At 40.0% G+C, this 16,017-nt stretch overlaps 1 protein-coding gene across 1 annotated transcript in view; it reads left to right on the top strand.

The window, feature by feature from the left end:
• Nucleotides 1-16,017, top strand: part of GABPA (GA binding protein transcription factor alpha subunit) — a 35,438-nt gene that overhangs the window by 11,256 nt on the left and 8,165 nt on the right. Inside the window, exons 4-9 of the mRNA XM_015424209.1 lie at nucleotides 1,305-1,389; nucleotides 5,912-6,157; nucleotides 8,836-9,030; nucleotides 10,488-10,544; nucleotides 13,038-13,178; nucleotides 14,623-14,815. Of these exons, the coding sequence (XP_015279695.1) occupies nucleotides 1,305-1,389; nucleotides 5,912-6,157; nucleotides 8,836-9,030; nucleotides 10,488-10,544; nucleotides 13,038-13,178; nucleotides 14,623-14,815 (917 nt within the window). The remainder of the gene's footprint in view (nucleotides 1-1,304; nucleotides 1,390-5,911; nucleotides 6,158-8,835; nucleotides 9,031-10,487; nucleotides 10,545-13,037; nucleotides 13,179-14,622; nucleotides 14,816-16,017) is intronic.

Genomic DNA, 16,017 nt, shown 5'->3' with positions numbered 1-16,017 from the left:
ACTGGGTTCCCTCCACCTTTTCACTGTGTTCATGCCCTCATGATCCAGTCTTTCTCAGTAAGAAAGCAATGTGAATCATTTTAGAGGAAGAATAACAACAAACCAGTGAGGTGGATTAGGTTGAGAATGTGTATTCAGACCAAGTTCACCCAGCACATTTCCTTTGTAGGAAGTTGTAGTTAGTTATCCGGGGAAGACTATAGTTTTATAGACAAACAAACAGCCCTCAGTCTGTGTCAGGGTGCCTTCTCATGTTCTTGACCAGCAAATGAAGCAACTTATATACAAAAGCTCGCAATGCCCAGCCATTTTACGTTCTCCCCTGGGTCCTAGGCTCAAAACACTAAGCATGAGATTTCTGTAATGAATGTCAATAAATCTAAAGTAGGTTTGCAGCTTACAGATACACACCTGAACAACATACTCAGGATTGCTACAGCACAGGCATTTTGATGCAATAATTCAGAGCAAGAGGTGTCAGTTATCAGAGACTGTTAAATAGGTGAAATATTGCAACAGTGCTGGTGTTTTAAGCATGTTTTATTTAAAGTTTTAAAAATCTTTAATTGTGTCTGTCTGTGTCCTTTATGAAGTTTATATCTCTACTACCTGGCATTACATTTTATGACACACATGGCCTGGCCCAACAAGGTCTCATTTATGTCAGATATGGCCCTCATAATAAATGAGTTTGAAACCCCTGGGTTAGAGAGGTTTTGCTCTCTCTGTTTTTTCAGCAAATCCAGTTGAGAGCAGTAGATGGCTTGTCTTTTCTTGTGGAAATTTTGCTGAGTAGGGCTGATTCTTTATAGAAATGTCCAGGTCGAGATTTTCATCTTGATCAGCTTCTGTTTATAGGACAGGACACTGATCAGATGTTTGAGTAGCTTCTTGGAGAATATGAGACATAGATTTTCTGCATAGTTTGTAGCATAAGTAGATTGTACTGGATTCCTAATGCTCAGTCCCTTGGATATAATGTCCAGGTTTTTGCATTTTGTAAGAAAGGAAACATCAACGTCTACCTATATGTATGGACGGGTAAAAAACTTTGTTGGTCTTAAAGGTACCACTGAATTTGAATTTTGTTCTGATTATTGATAACTTTGGATAAGTTCCTTTTTCCTTGTTTTTAAAAACTTTATGATTGTTTACTTGTGCTTTCTCTTCATGCTGAGAGATCTGTTTATGCAATTTGTAACAAATGCCTAATAAAGGTTTTTGATTTAATTTGATACTCATAGTGATTAGTATTGCAATTGGTTTTATAACTTATTTAAATGATTTCCTCCCCCCCCCCCAAGCTGGATCCAGATCGCAGTCTCTTTGATCAAGGTGTCAAGACAGATGGAACGGTGCAACTTAGCGTCCAAGTAATATCTAGGCAAGGTAATATGGTGAATTTCTGTGGTATGTTGAGTTTCTTGTGTTGGCTCGAAACTAGTTCTAGCAAAGTGAAGCTGGTAAAATGGGACTTCATCACCACTTCACTTGTGCAGCCCACTGAGGCTCCCAAAGTTCTGCTCTCAGGATTCAAGGAACCCTTGGGAACAGAGGGAGGAGGAAGACTGGGAGAGGCAACTTTGGATTCAATCTTGTATCTGTAGGCCAGGCCTTGACATATTTTCTTTGGATATAGGAACCAACCCCAAATTTTAAGGGGCATAGTCATCCATAACAAATACAGTATTTTTGATGTTGTATGAGTCCCGGAGTGGCTAAGAAATCGAATGGAATAAATAAAAATCTTATGCCACCTTTTTGGCTGCATATGTAAAGCAATAAGGTTAAACACCTACAAATCCTTACATTTGTAAATATTATTGGTAGTGGTGGGAAGTGCTGTCAAGTCACAGCTGACTTATGGCCCAGGGTTTTCAGGGCAAGAGACATTCAGGGGTGGTTTGCCATTGTCTGCCTCTGCATAGCAACCCTGGACTTCCTTGGTAATCTTCCATCCAAATACAATCAAGACTGACCCTGCTTATAGGGTTGCCAAATGTTACTGACCTCTCCGGCGGGGGACTCCTGCGCGGCTCCCGGAGGAAAACCATAGAGTTTTCCCTTGTATGGCCGTGGCCCCGCCCCCCAGCGTGCCTGGCGTCATAACGTCACTTCCCTGTGACGTGCACACTGGGGCGGGGTTCCCCCCGGGGCCCGATTCCTCAGCGTCTGGGAACGGGCCTCTGGGGCAGGGGGATTTCCGCCCCCGGGGGGATTTGGCAGCCCTACCTGCTTAGCTTCTGAGATCTGACAAGATTGGGCTATACTGGGCCAACCAGGTCTTCTTATTATTAGCTTTTCTAAAAAGAAATATATTTTAAAATCCAGTTATAGACAGAACACAGAGCTATCAATTTTTGATAGATTGCATTATTTTGTGATAAGCTTGTAAAATGGATACAATTTTGTTTAAATTTTTTATAATTCAGTATCACCTTTCTAAATGAGTATCAAACAGAAGTTAAAACCTGTAAAAAGCCTTTAAAATCTAAAAAAGTGAAATAGCAACACAGACCTAAAACATCAAGAAAGCCAGTTCACAGTTTGCTAACATGCAGCAAAATTAATCCAACAGGCAAAAAAACCCACTCAAGGAGGCTGACAATATAAATAAAACTATGGTTATAAAACACATAAAAGACGATGGTTTAAAATCTCAGTTAGGACTGCCAATAAATAAAAACTAAATAAATGCAGTCCTAAATAAAATTGCCTTCATCTGCCCCCTGAAAACCAAAAGTGAGGGGACTAAGTGTACCTCTTGGGGAGTGTTGTTCCATAATTTTGGGGCTGTCACCGAAAAGGCCTCTCCAGTGTGCCCACTGGAGGAGCTTCTTTGATTGGTAGGACAGTCAAGAGGGCCTGTCCCTGTGATCTTTAATTCTTGGACAAGAATGTATGGGAGAAGACAGTCCTTCATACCCCAGTCCCAAGCCATGTAGAGCTTTAAAGGACAGCCAACACCCTGAATTGGGCTCAGGAACAGATTGGTAAGTGATGTTTGAGACAAGGATGAAAAGGTCAAGATACATAGAGGAAAGATCTCTCATTATGTTTTCTGATGATTTTATGTAAGCCACCTTGGGCTGGGAGGGTGGGGTACAAATTTGAATAAATAAATAATGTAATTGCTATAGTATTGGGGTCACATACTCCCAATAGTTAGCCCCAACCAGCAATCTAGCCACAGTATTCTGCACTAGCTGTAGCTTCTGGACACTCTTCAAGGGTAACCCTAAGTAGAGTGTATTGCAGTAGTCCAATCTAGATGAAACTATGGCATGGGTCATTGTGGCTAGATCTGACTGACCCAGGAATGGATGCAGCTGACACACCAACTGAAGCTGGGCAAAGGAACTCCAAGCCACTATTGCCACTGGATTTTCTAAGGCAACTGCATTGTAAGGCAGCACTCGCAAGCTGTGAACTGGCTTCTTATGGGAAGTATAACTCCATCCAAGCCAGGAGAGATCTCAAGTCCCAGGCCTTACTAACCCAGAAAACCCCTGTCTTGTTAGGATTAGGTTTTGGCATGTTTACCCTCATCCAGCCCTTTACTGACTCCAAGCACTAGCTCAGAACTTCAATAGCATCTTCGGAATTAGGTGGAAAAGATAAAGCTGGGTATTATCCTCATGTTGATGACACTGCAGTCTATATCTCCTGATGATCTCAGTGACTTCATATAGATAAATAAATAGCGTGGGGGATAAGATGGAATCCTGCAGAACCCCACTGGTCAGCGGCCATAAGGCAGAGCAGGAGTCCCCCAACACTAGCTTTTAAGACTGATCCCCCTGGTTAGGAGTCAAACATGGCACCCTTTAGTCCCAGTGCTGAGAGGTAGCTCAGTAGGATACAATGGTCAATAGTATTAAAGGCCGCTGAGAGATACAGCAGACCTAGCAGGGTCACATTTCCCCTGGCTAGTTTTCAATAGAGGACATTAACCAAGGCAATGAAAATAGTTTCTGTTCCAAACCCTGGTCTGAAACCATATTGAAATGGGTCCAGAAAATCAGTTTCTTCCAAAAATCCCTGGAGCTGAGAAACAACCACCTACTCTAGCACCTTACTCGGGAATGGAAGATTAGAGACTGGCTAGAAGTTCTCTAACATAGTAGGTCTCAGGTATGTTTTTTCCCCCCAGAATAGAACTAATCAGTGTCTCCTTGAGCACAGGCAGCATAACTCCCATTCTCAAGGAAGCATTTACCACTCACCTTAACCACTTAGCTAGTCTCCCTCTGCAAGTTTTTATTAGCCAGGAAGGGCAAGTGTCAAGAACACAGGTAGTATGTCTCACCTGTCCAAGGATCTTGGCTGATATTCTTGGGCTCCACAGACTGAAAAGTATCTATATAAAGTTGAGGATACCTAAAGCTGGGGATTGGAGCTGTAAACAGACCAGACAGATCTTCCAACAAACCTGAAAATTGCCCCAGGTTTACAGAAAAATCTGAAATATTTGAATGCATGGCATATAGATGATAGTTTTATATGGACCTGTTTTTGGATACTTGGAAACTTATTATAGAAACTTATGTGTAGAGCTGCCACCACTGTTATATTTTTGTTGCTACTTGGTGTATACTTTTTTTCCTTTTTAAAATTCTGCTTAGTTACTGGGCTTTGAGTCTTCCCTCCATTTTTTTTTGTGGGGCCAACACCCCACAAAAGCCAGCGTGGTATAATGGTTAGAACTTCAGACTAGGAACTCAGATCCCCATTCTGTCCTCGAAACTCACTGGATGACCTTGGGCCAGTTATAAATTTTCAGTCTAATCTCCCAGGCAGGGGCAGATTGGCCATTGAGAGCACTTAGATACTTCTTGGGTGGCCAATGACTTGCACCAGCCAGTCCTCTGACAGGAGGACTACATCTGACCCACCCTAGCCCTGCACAAGGTCGGAGAGGCAGTGCCTAGCCAGCCTGAGGTGAGGTGGGGAGACAAAGCCTGGCCTACCAGGCTCCACACAAGAGGCAAGATGGGGAAGATGGTGATGCCTGGCTCAGTCCTTGCAAGGCCAGCTCAGTTCAAGAATTGGTTCAGTGTTCAAACAGATTTACACATACTGTAGTCAGCTGTTGTAGTGACTAATGGAGAGATTTGAAATAATCTTCTTAGCCAAATACAATACCTTTTTCCAGCAAAAAATCTCAAGTGTTTGTGGGAAACGCCATTGAATCTTTATAACTGAAAGTTTTAACTGCTGTGTAAAGAATGAATCTGTCTATTGATAGATAGATATAGATATATAGATACAGATATATAAATTAAATCTGTGAGTTGCTGACAGATGTTTTCCACTTGGGATATAATTGAGTCTCAAAGGACTTAAAGTAAAAATTATGGAAATGGCATATTATAACAGACAACATTCTGTTGCTGAGGTCATCATGGTCCGATAACTTTGGGGAGTATCATGCTTTCATTTTCCCATTTTACTGGGACACAGTTAGTGTTCTAGTTCTAGCAGTAAAAAAAGTAAATGAGGGGGCATGAACCAGTGTGGGTCACAACTAATCCTGTCCTTCAGTGTTGGTGAAATATGGTGCAGTTTTACTAAAAACGTTATTTTAAAAAAAAATCTCCACCATCATAGTGGCTGAAGGAGGATTTTAATGTGAAACTGATGGTTTCTTACTCTGGAATCAAAGGTTTTCAAGTTGTGAACTGTTTTGGTAAATATAATATTTACTGTGGCTGAAGAAGCAAATTATATTATTGTTATGGAGGTTAAGAGAGAGGCTGATGTCTCAAGACTTTATTAGAAACTTTTTAGAAGAATGGTATAAGAACAGGTATTGAATAAAAATAGAACTGTTCTGTAATGTTTTCATTGTCTATAACCTGCTGTTTTTGTGAAGTTTGTTTAGTTTACCACCTTCCCTTTCTGCATTCAGGAATAGAGCCCAAGTTAAACATCCTTGAAATTGTAAAGCCAGTAGAAACCGTTGAGGTAGTTATTGACCCAGATGCTCATCATACTGAAACTGAAGCACACCTTGTTGAAGAAACTCAAGTGATAACGCTGGATGGAACAAAGCATATTACCACCATATCTGATGAAACATCTGAACAAGTAACTCGATGGGCTGCAGCATTAGAAGGCTACCGGAAAGAACAGGAACGCTTAGGAATTCCTTATGGTGATTATCGACACTGGTAAAATTACATGTGTTTGGAGTGCATGTTTATCTTTAAATTTGCAGAGAAGCTCTGCTTAGATTTGTAGGGCTTATAATTTGTTGCAGTCACAACATGATGTTTAGAAAGAATATGCATTCTATTTCAACTGTATATGTTTGTTTCATATCTTAAGTTTGTTTAAGAGTGTCAGGGGAATCATTTACAGAAAAAAGGTAATGTTATTGTTTGAGTGTTCAAACTACCTGCACTGTTGTTTACAATTGCATTTACTCTTGGGAGGTTTCTAGTGTACTTGGATGTAACTTTTTGTTGTCTTTTCAAATGACTAAATTGCAGTAGAAAAGCAGCCTTTCAGATAAACATTAATTTTCTAGAGAGATCCAGATTGAACTAATTGATGTTTTCAGAAGGTTTGTTGGAGAATTAGCTAAATTGTTAGCTTTCATTTTATGAGGCTTTCTAAATTCACTTTTGTCGCTGAATTATTAAAGGTTTGATGTTTAACATTTTTAGATATGTTAATGTTTCTGGAAGATGTAGTGAAACTAACTAAATAACTGTTCATTAATAGATTGAATAGTATTTGCCACTAACAGGGAGCGGTGGCGCAGGCAGTAAATGAAGCTTGCATCAAATGTATAATGTAAACTGCTTAGAGCCCTTAGGGGGTGAGCGGTATATAAATTGAAGTAATAAAATAAATAAATAAATAATCATTTTCTAACAACACATTCACAAGTAGGGATGGGCATGAACCTAACAAATCTGGTTGGGGTGGCCCCTGAACTGAGCCAAAAGCCCCCCCCCCCGAGTTAGTCCAGTGAGTTCGGTTCCCCCTTTCTCCTGGCCGCGGCTCACCGTGGCTGGGAGAAAAGGTGGGGATTGCCTGAGAAGGGTTAAATGGCTGCCAGCCATTTCAGCCTAACAGCTCAGCTGCAGACCCCGCACTGCCCAGCTGTTAGGTTTAAATGGCCCCGAACAGCCGAACCAGACAAAAGTCCAGTAAATGTTTGGGAATCGTGCCTTCCCCAAACATCAGTTCGGGGGCTTCAAACCAGTAAAGTTCGTGCTGAATTTTGGTCCTTGAGCCAGTTTGTGCCGATCCCTATTCACAGAACTAATTTCTTTAGATTTAACACTACAATAAAAATCCAAAATTGTCCTTGACAAATTAGAGATAAAATCAGCGTTTCATATTTTAATGCAACCATTTTATACTTATTACTACCACAAAACCTGATCCTGATTTTTTTCACAATTTCTCAGAATGTTAATACTATATGTGTCATTGTACTTAAATAAATTAAGAAGTAACTCTGGTTATCATCACCACAATAAAAAGATTATCTCTAACCCAAATATAAATCACCCATTTTTTTGGAGAACAGCACAACTGTTAAATATATATATCAAATAGGACCCAAGGGACTGTTAGCATCTCATTGAAGCCATTCTCAAGATATTCTGTATGCCTCTCAGGGCTCCAGCTTACTTAAGATGCATTAATGCCATATGGATCTTAAATTACAACTTTTCAAGTTATGAATATTCTCCTGGACCTTAATAATGAGAAAGGGGTGGAGTTTTCCAAAGCTAACTCAATTTTGGCTGGGGGGGTGGTAATTAGAGGAACTTGACTAGGTGCAGAAAGGTTCATCTCATTCTCATTGCTGGGCCAGTCAGAGCTTTCCAAAGCTGGCCAAGGGCCTCCATTTGTGTCCAGGAAGGAGGAGTAAACCTGATGAGTTGTTGAGAACAGGAGCAGCCAAACTGAGATAAGAGATTTATTGAACTAGATGCCACAATAACATTTATGCCCAATGGAAACCTGGCACCTGGGTTTTTTCAAGCCTTGATCTAAGACATCTAAATTTCCTGCTACTTTTATCTCTTGAATAATTTCCTGTTTACCCAGTCATAAATCATCTGATGCCCTAAGAGCGTTTTACTTTACTGTGAAATAACTTGAAAGGAGGTTGCAGTAGTAGGGCACATGTTTTGCATGGAGCTGCCCTTGGGTTTAATGGAATCACTTCCCTTTAAATGAATTGCCTGAGATCTTGGAGAGATTTTGCCAGTCAGAATAAAAAGGGTTCTGTTTTACATAGATAAATGTTTGCCTCAGTATAAGGCAGCTTCATGTGGGAAGCAGCCATTTTGGAGCTAGAAGAAAGAAGACTGCATAAAAGTACCCTTGTCTGTATTTTTCAAATAGCTGTAGGCAATAACTGTTATTTGGAAACAGGGTTGTGTAAAAATCCAGAATCTTTCATTTTTCCTTTTGTTTTGATGTTGAAAAGATTAAGTGTGCTTCTGTTTTAATAATGTAGGATAACTTAAGGCTGAACAAGCAAAAGTGATATGTATGTTTCCCAACTGAAATGCAGCTAGAAGGTGCTACAGATTTGATTGGAACCAGGAGAGGAGAGGAAGTGCTTAATTCTTTTCTCCAGGTCATTTTATCAATCACCCCCCTTCCAAACACACACAAACACACATTCCAGTATTAATTTTGTTCATTTATAATTGCTTCAACTGCATAGATCTGTTGGGGTTTTTATTATGCCTGTTTTTATTTTGAGGGCTGTTTTCATGAATGTAAAATGAAAATAGCATAGCATAACCTATTACAATACTGAAAAAAAATACTTAAAGGGTATTTCTCTCTTTCTCTTAGATCCAGTACAGTGGTCAACTGACCAGGTCCTGCACTGGGTCGTATGGGTGATGAAGGAGTTTAGCATGACAGATATAGACCTCAATACTCTTAGCATTCCTGGGAGAGAGTTGTGCAGTCTCAGTCAAGAAGACTTCTTCCAGAGAGTCCCACGTGGAGAAATCCTTTGGAGCCACCTGGAGCTTCTTCGCAAATGTGAGTTTCCTTGGCAAAAAATGTAACTACTTTAAAAAATTTAAATAAGGTACCTTAATTTCCAAGACACCAAGTAACCTACAATATGGTTAGGTGATTCAGAGTTCCATTTTAAGCAGAGTTATACCTTACTGAGTCCAATGATGTCAATGAGCTTATTAAGGAGTAACTTCGCCTAAGGTGGTACTGTTACAGTGCCATCCTATGCAAAGTTACTCTAATCTGAAACCATTGAAATCATGACTGGAGTAATTACCGTGGATAGCACTGCACTGTTTAAATGCCACTGGCATTTTTAGACTCTATTTGCACAATTGTAACAGTATTTTATGTACTATTGTTTTAGAGTTTTCTCAAGTACGGCTAATTGAAGGGATAGCTGGGATTAGGGGTGTGCAAGTCCCCCCCCCCCAGTTTCTTTCGGTTTGAGTCTGAAAAATCCCGGATCCAAATACCAACAAAGTATTTGGGGGTTCCAGTAGATCCGAGATGGGGAAAAAACCACAACCCAGGAGCAGCAAAGCCACAGAACACAGCTGAGCAGCGGCTACCAGCTCTCAACTGTTTCCCCAATATTTTCTGCCTGGTTTATACCAGCCTGGTTTAAATGGACTATATAAGTGGGGACAGCTGATAGGCGGGGAGCAGTCTCCCATCCTCTGAGCTGTTTCCCCAATGTTTCCTGCACTACCTTTAAACCAGCCTGCAGAAGAAGTGGGGGGGGGGCTGATAACAGGGGAGCCGTCTACCAACCTCTCAGCTGTTTCCTCAATCTTTCCTGCAGTCCCTTTAAACCAGCCTGGTTTAAATGGACTGCAGAAGAAGCAGGGTGGAGGAAACAGCTGATATGCGGAGAGCAGTCTCCCAGCATCTCAACTGCTTCCCAGATCTTCCTGGTTCCCAAAAATATCCGGGATTTTTTTTGGGATTTCCCCCCTCCAGTTTCCAAAAAAAATAAAATAATCCTGAATAATTTTGGTATGCTGAAATATACCCGGAAAATACCTTATCGGTATTTTTGGGGTATATTTTAGGCTCAGGAAGATCCAAATGCACACCTCTGGCTGGGATGTAATCAACTTTAGTTCATGTTAAATATGCTGATGTTTCAGAGCAAAATTTGAGTTACTGATATTAATGGCATTTCAGTGCTTTCATTATACCGACCTAAATTTGAAATATCTGTGATCTTTTTTAGAGAAGGCAATAGTCAAATGTAAACAGATGTTATTGGGAGAGATGAAACTGTCTAAAGTAAATACCTATATGAATATCACAAATCTATGAATGGGCAAGGCCGTCTCCATCGCACCCTCTTCCCCATATGCATATTTGTATGCTTCTGATTTTAATATTCTTCATGACATTGAACATTTCCTTAACTGTCTTTCCTTAGCTTTCAAATAAAGAAATCTCTGTAGATATAGTACATGGTGTTTTTTTCTTGTATATTGCAGATGTTTTGGCTAGCCAAGAACACTCTGGAGAAATTGCAACAGTTACTATCGACCAACGTGAGTACTTTTCTAAGAAAGTGTTGACAACAAACTTAAATTTTTGGAGTAATAAAATAAGCTCTCAAAAATGCATATACTTCCATTTGGAAACTGAGTTTTCATGTTTTTAATATAAAGTTGAAACATTGTACTAAAACAGTGAGTATGAGGACCACTTTATACTTTGTATGAGGACCACTTTATAACATCAAAAATTTTTGCACGATAGTAGTTGTATTGATAGTATCTGTTGATTGAGAACATACATAAATGACAAAAAGATAAAAATAACAAGGCTTAGTGGATTCACAGACCCCTTGCAGTATCTCCACATGGCCTCCCAGAGGTTTCTAGCCCCCTGGTTGGGAACCACTGGACTAAATATTATGTTGTGAAAAGAGTGATATGAAAAAATTAACCTGAATGTATTGCTTGGAGTGTCCTAATAGTGAAGATCGATGCAGCCTTCATACAGGAGCTTGAACATGGACTTTCTCATTCCCTCAGTTTTCTGTGAGTTACCAGTATTTATAAGGAAAAAGTCCTCATGCACAATTTGAATTTCTGTGTCATGAAGTTAAAGCACAGAGTCATGCATGTATCCCAAAAAAAACCCCCACTACAGGTGACTCATTCACTTGCATCTATATCCTCCATGTATCAGTGGAGGAAAATTAGGATCCCTTGATGCATCTATAGATTCAAAACACTTGATTTCTGAAGTTGTATTTATGCTTCTAAGGAGCATAGTTATGATTTTAGGTATCTGTGGTTATAAGCACCATATCTTATGGTCAGCCTAAATGCCTGGAAGTCCTCTTGTCCACCACAGTCTTGCAAGCTTCTTTCTGTGCTCAGGACTGTAATGATGAAATAGGATCAAGGAGAGCCATCTGTGGTGACCTGAGTTCCTTGCAGGAAGGGCAGGTTAAAAATTAGATACAAGTATTGAACTCTTACTTTAAAAAAATTGAATCTGTGTTGTTGTTGTTTTTATGGCTGCTGTGAGAGATTTGGAAGGAAATGGGTATTACCTGATAAAATCTGTGGGTTGGATTTGTGGGTTGAAACAGAACATTTCTCTTCCCTCCCCTCCCTGCTGCAGCTCACTGATCCCCCCCAAAATGCTGCTACTAGAGCTCAGGAGGGCCTCAGGAATAGCATGAGAGGCAAATTGGGTCCGCAGCAACAAGAGGGAATTGGTGGAAATCACCTCACCCCTTCTGTTAGCAAAAATTTAGTCTGAATCCAACCCTATGATGGTAGAGTGGGACTGAGTAGGATATATTTATTGTTTAGACTTTTAGGCTGCCCTTTCCTTGCAAGTGGGGCTCAGGGTGGCTTACAACAGAATAAAAACACAATAATCCAAGTTAAGATAAACCAGCATTAAAACACAATACTGAGTCATAAGTAAAAAGCAGTTCCAAGGTGGCGAATGATTTGAATAGAAAATTGAAACTACTCAGATCCTCCAAGGGGGCGGGAAACCTGAGAGCGCCAGACTATGTGCTGTCCCTCAGCTGAAAGCCTGGCAGAACATCTCTGCCTTACCAGCTGTGCGGAAAGGTAATAAATCCTGCAGGGCATGGATGGTCTCCAGCAGAGAGTTCCACCAGGCAGGGCCCCCTTGGGGACCACCAGGAGACTTTTAGTACCCAAGCGTAACGCTATATTAGGGGCATACTGAGAGAGGCGGTCCTGGAGGTATGTGGGTCCCTGACTGTGAAGGTCAAAGGCCTTAAAGGTCAAAGCCGGCACCTTGAACTTGATTCAGTGCTCCACTGGAAGCCAGTGCAGCTTGTGCTGCACAGGTTGAATATGTGCCATCCGGGGGTCCCTGTAAGGATCCACACGGCTGTGTTCTGGACTAGTTGGAGCTTCTGGGTCCACCTCAAGGGAAGGCCCGCATACAGCGAATTACAGTAGTCTATCCTAGAATAGTTTATTCTATTTCTAGAACTCAGAATGGTTGTCTTCATGGCTAAGAGAAGCACAATAAACTATGCAAGGTTTTTAAAAGCCTATTTGTATAATAGTAGCTCCAGAATTGTGGTTATTTTGGTTTATAATCTAGACTTATTCTTCTTAGAGCACACAAACCTTTGCAGTGAAATTCCAAAATGATGGTGATAAGCCACCTCTTCTATACAGCTCCATATGGTCTTGTAAATTGTAAGGGATTTCATGTTAATGTTTCCAGAAACTGGTTTCAGATGTAACACAGCCCATTTGAAAAACTTGCAATGCTATCAGTTTTTGTTTCTGATTGGGAATACTTCGAGGTAATTATGATGCATGATAGTACACTGATACTCCAATGATATTTCAGTTGGTAAGGAACCCCAGTAGGTAAGGAACTTCATAGTGTTTCATTGATAACACTGTTATATTCAACATTGAATGTTTGTACTATCATTGAAAGATGTTTTATACTGAAATAACAATTTTTGCTTAAGTGCGCTTCTACTGCTAATTCATAACTTTGTTTGTTTTCTGTCCCCCCTGCAGCTGTGCAGATTATTCCAGCATCTGTACAACCTTCTACCCCAACCACCATTAAAGTAATAAACAGCAGTGCAAAGACAGCTAAAGTACAGAGAGCACCAAGGATTTCAGGAGAAGACAGAAGTTCACCTGGGAACAGAACAGGTATATTGTTTTTAAAATCAGAAGATTTCAGGTTCATCATAATAAATACTCCAGTCCCTGACATCCATGTTATTTGGGTAGTGGTAAACAATCTTGGTACTTACATAGAAAAAGCTTTATGTTGGAGGTAGGGGAAGAAGAACATAGGAACATTTCTCGATAAACAAAACAATGTTTTTTGTATAACTTGTTCCAAATGACAATTGTTACGGCGTCTAAACATTTCTCAGTGCTGCTGTCTCACCTTATGAACTCAGTGTTTCATTATAGAAAGTTTAGCTATTGCTTTTTGTTAGTATAAGATTTAAAATCATAGGTTTTATTTGCTTACCATTATTCATATACTCCATTTAATCAATATTTTACCATCACCTTTGGTATTTCAGTTCTTTCATGCCAGATTATTTTCTTTTACTGTATCTTACTGTGTTTGGAAAAGTACCTTATTGTTTTAGTTGAATATTTTGAACGAATGAAATAATATTTTATTCTCTGGGGTTGTTGTTGAACGGGCCCCAAGATTTATACAGATAATTTAAGAAATACAAGTGTCATGATCTGGGCTGTGCCACCAGAGGCCTACTAGGCCCAGGGAGCCTGGCTAGCAGTAGGTGAGGCTGGGCCTGAGAGGTTTTGGAGCCCAAATTGACCAATAGGAAAAGAGGAGGGCTTGGAATAAAAGATCTGGAGCAGCAGGAAAAGCTGTTCTTCTTCCCAGAGGGCAGAGCCAGAAGGAAGGCTGCTGCAAGGAAGAAACCTTCATCCTGAGGGTAGGGTGAGTAGTCTAAGGCCACTGCAGATAGTGAGCTAGGGAGAGCGTATATTTAGACGCGTTAGGGCATTTGATTTCTTTTCTTTTCACCCACTTACTGCTATTATTCTGCACCTTGTTGTTTGACCTCCTATAAAATAAACCTTTTCCTTGTTGTACTCTGCCTGGTCACGCCTATTATTCGGCCAAAAGGGAGGTCTGAAGGTCTTGGGAGGGTGCTCTGGGCCTTCTCAAGGGATCATAAATCCAGAGTGGTGGCAGCATCATGCCATGAGAAAAAGCAAGGGAAAATTTGCAATACTGAAGTTCTGCTGAATTCAGTTGAACTTCTAAGTAATGGCTGCCATTCTGTTAACGTTCAGTTCTTATTGTTACGGTCATCTGCAAACATCTGTTAATGATTCTTTTAATTGTGTGATTTTTTAAAAAGTCAGTTTAAAAGTTTTTTTTAAAAGAAAATCATAAATTTGACTAATGATATTGAACAGAAGTAATTTTCTCTAGTTAAGTTTTAAATGTCATTGGGAGGGTAGGGAACTTGATACACAAATTATATTAATCACCAATATATTTGAAGTCTGATTTTTCAAACTACTTTTGTTTTGTTCATCTGTTTTGCAAGTTCTTGATAGGCTTGCAGGTGAAAAACATTAACCATGTCCTTTTCAATAGGAAATAATGGTCAGATACAGTTATGGCAGTTTTTGCTTGAGCTTCTGACAGACAAAGACGCTCGAGACTGCATTTCATGGGTTGGAGATGAAGGAGAATTCAAACTAAATCAACCAGAACTAGTCGCACAGAAATGGGGACAGCGTAAAAATAAGCCCACTATGAACTATGAGAAACTCAGTCGTGCTTTGCGGTAAGTTAAGACTCTTAAGGTTTGTCCATGCTGGACCACTTTTTGTATCAGCTCTTTTTAGCTTTTCTTTGTGGGGTAGGTAGTTCAATTGCTGATAATTTTAGGCTTTTGTTTTATACATTTTGCAGTTCTGTGATTCCATTAGAGGTGGACATTTTTAAAATGTGTCCACACCATTGATGCATTACAGTAGCATTGTGATATTTGCTGTTTTATTTTCATCCTATTTCCTAATTTCTTTGCCTTTTTCATTCCTGCAGTACTAAACTGACATTTTCAATGAGCAAATCCTTTGAACAGTGCAATTTTAAGTGGCTGTCATCTTACTACTTATCCCAAAACAATAATGATAACACAGTACACTGAGTACAGTAAACAAACAAGCACTATATAAATAACGCAGGCCATGGAGTGCACAAAGGTCATGCAAAGGAAAATTATATTGTAACAAAAGCAAAACTAATAACAATAACAAGGGACCACATATATCAGTAAAGCAAGATTACATCATAAAATGTGCAAGTCCATACATAGTATACATAAGTTCACAAGTAGTTTCACAAGTAGTTGGACGAAGACTCTGGATTTTGATCTTCATTTTGAGGGTTCTTCTTCAAAGAGTTCAAACTACTGCATAAAGTACTGATAATGTACAGAAGACTGCAATCATGTATATGTAGGAAAAATCCTTCACACAGCACTCAGACTAGTAATACAGGAAAAATTCAGTCCTAATACTCATATAAAGCCGGGGATCTGATCAATAGTGGAACATATTCTCAAATGGCTTACTGACCATTTATCCCTAAGTGCAACTTCTACTGCATATGTAGCCTTTATTTTGTGAACCTCAAGAACACACTGTGATGTAGCATGTGAGGCTGCTGCAAGAAAGATAGTTGGTATAAAGCCTCCCCTGTTGCATGAGCTCTTGCTCCATTTCTATAAAAGCTCATATGGAGTGTGTATGCTTTCTCCTATTAAGCTGCAGATGCCTGTGATGTGTCCCACTCTTCCTGAGGGTCCCTCAGTTTTTCAGATGGGAAAGAGGAGAGACCCTGTGACCCATAGATTTCAGCCCAGAGATTAGGAGGGTCTACAGACAGGAATGATTGCTACTTCCCCATAAGTGCAGGAAGGTATCCTGAAATATGTTACACCCCAGTCCATGCTGTGCCTTTCTCCACATCAGATGAACTTTC

The sequence above is a fragment of the Gekko japonicus genome, unplaced genomic scaffold, assembly GCF_001447785.1.
Source record: "Gekko japonicus isolate JY-2015 unplaced genomic scaffold, Gekko_japonicus_V1.1 scaffold1418, whole genome shotgun sequence".
Taxonomy (NCBI): Eukaryota; Metazoa; Chordata; class Lepidosauria; order Squamata; family Gekkonidae; genus Gekko; species Gekko japonicus.
This window is presented reverse-complemented; position numbering and strand designations above follow the sequence as displayed.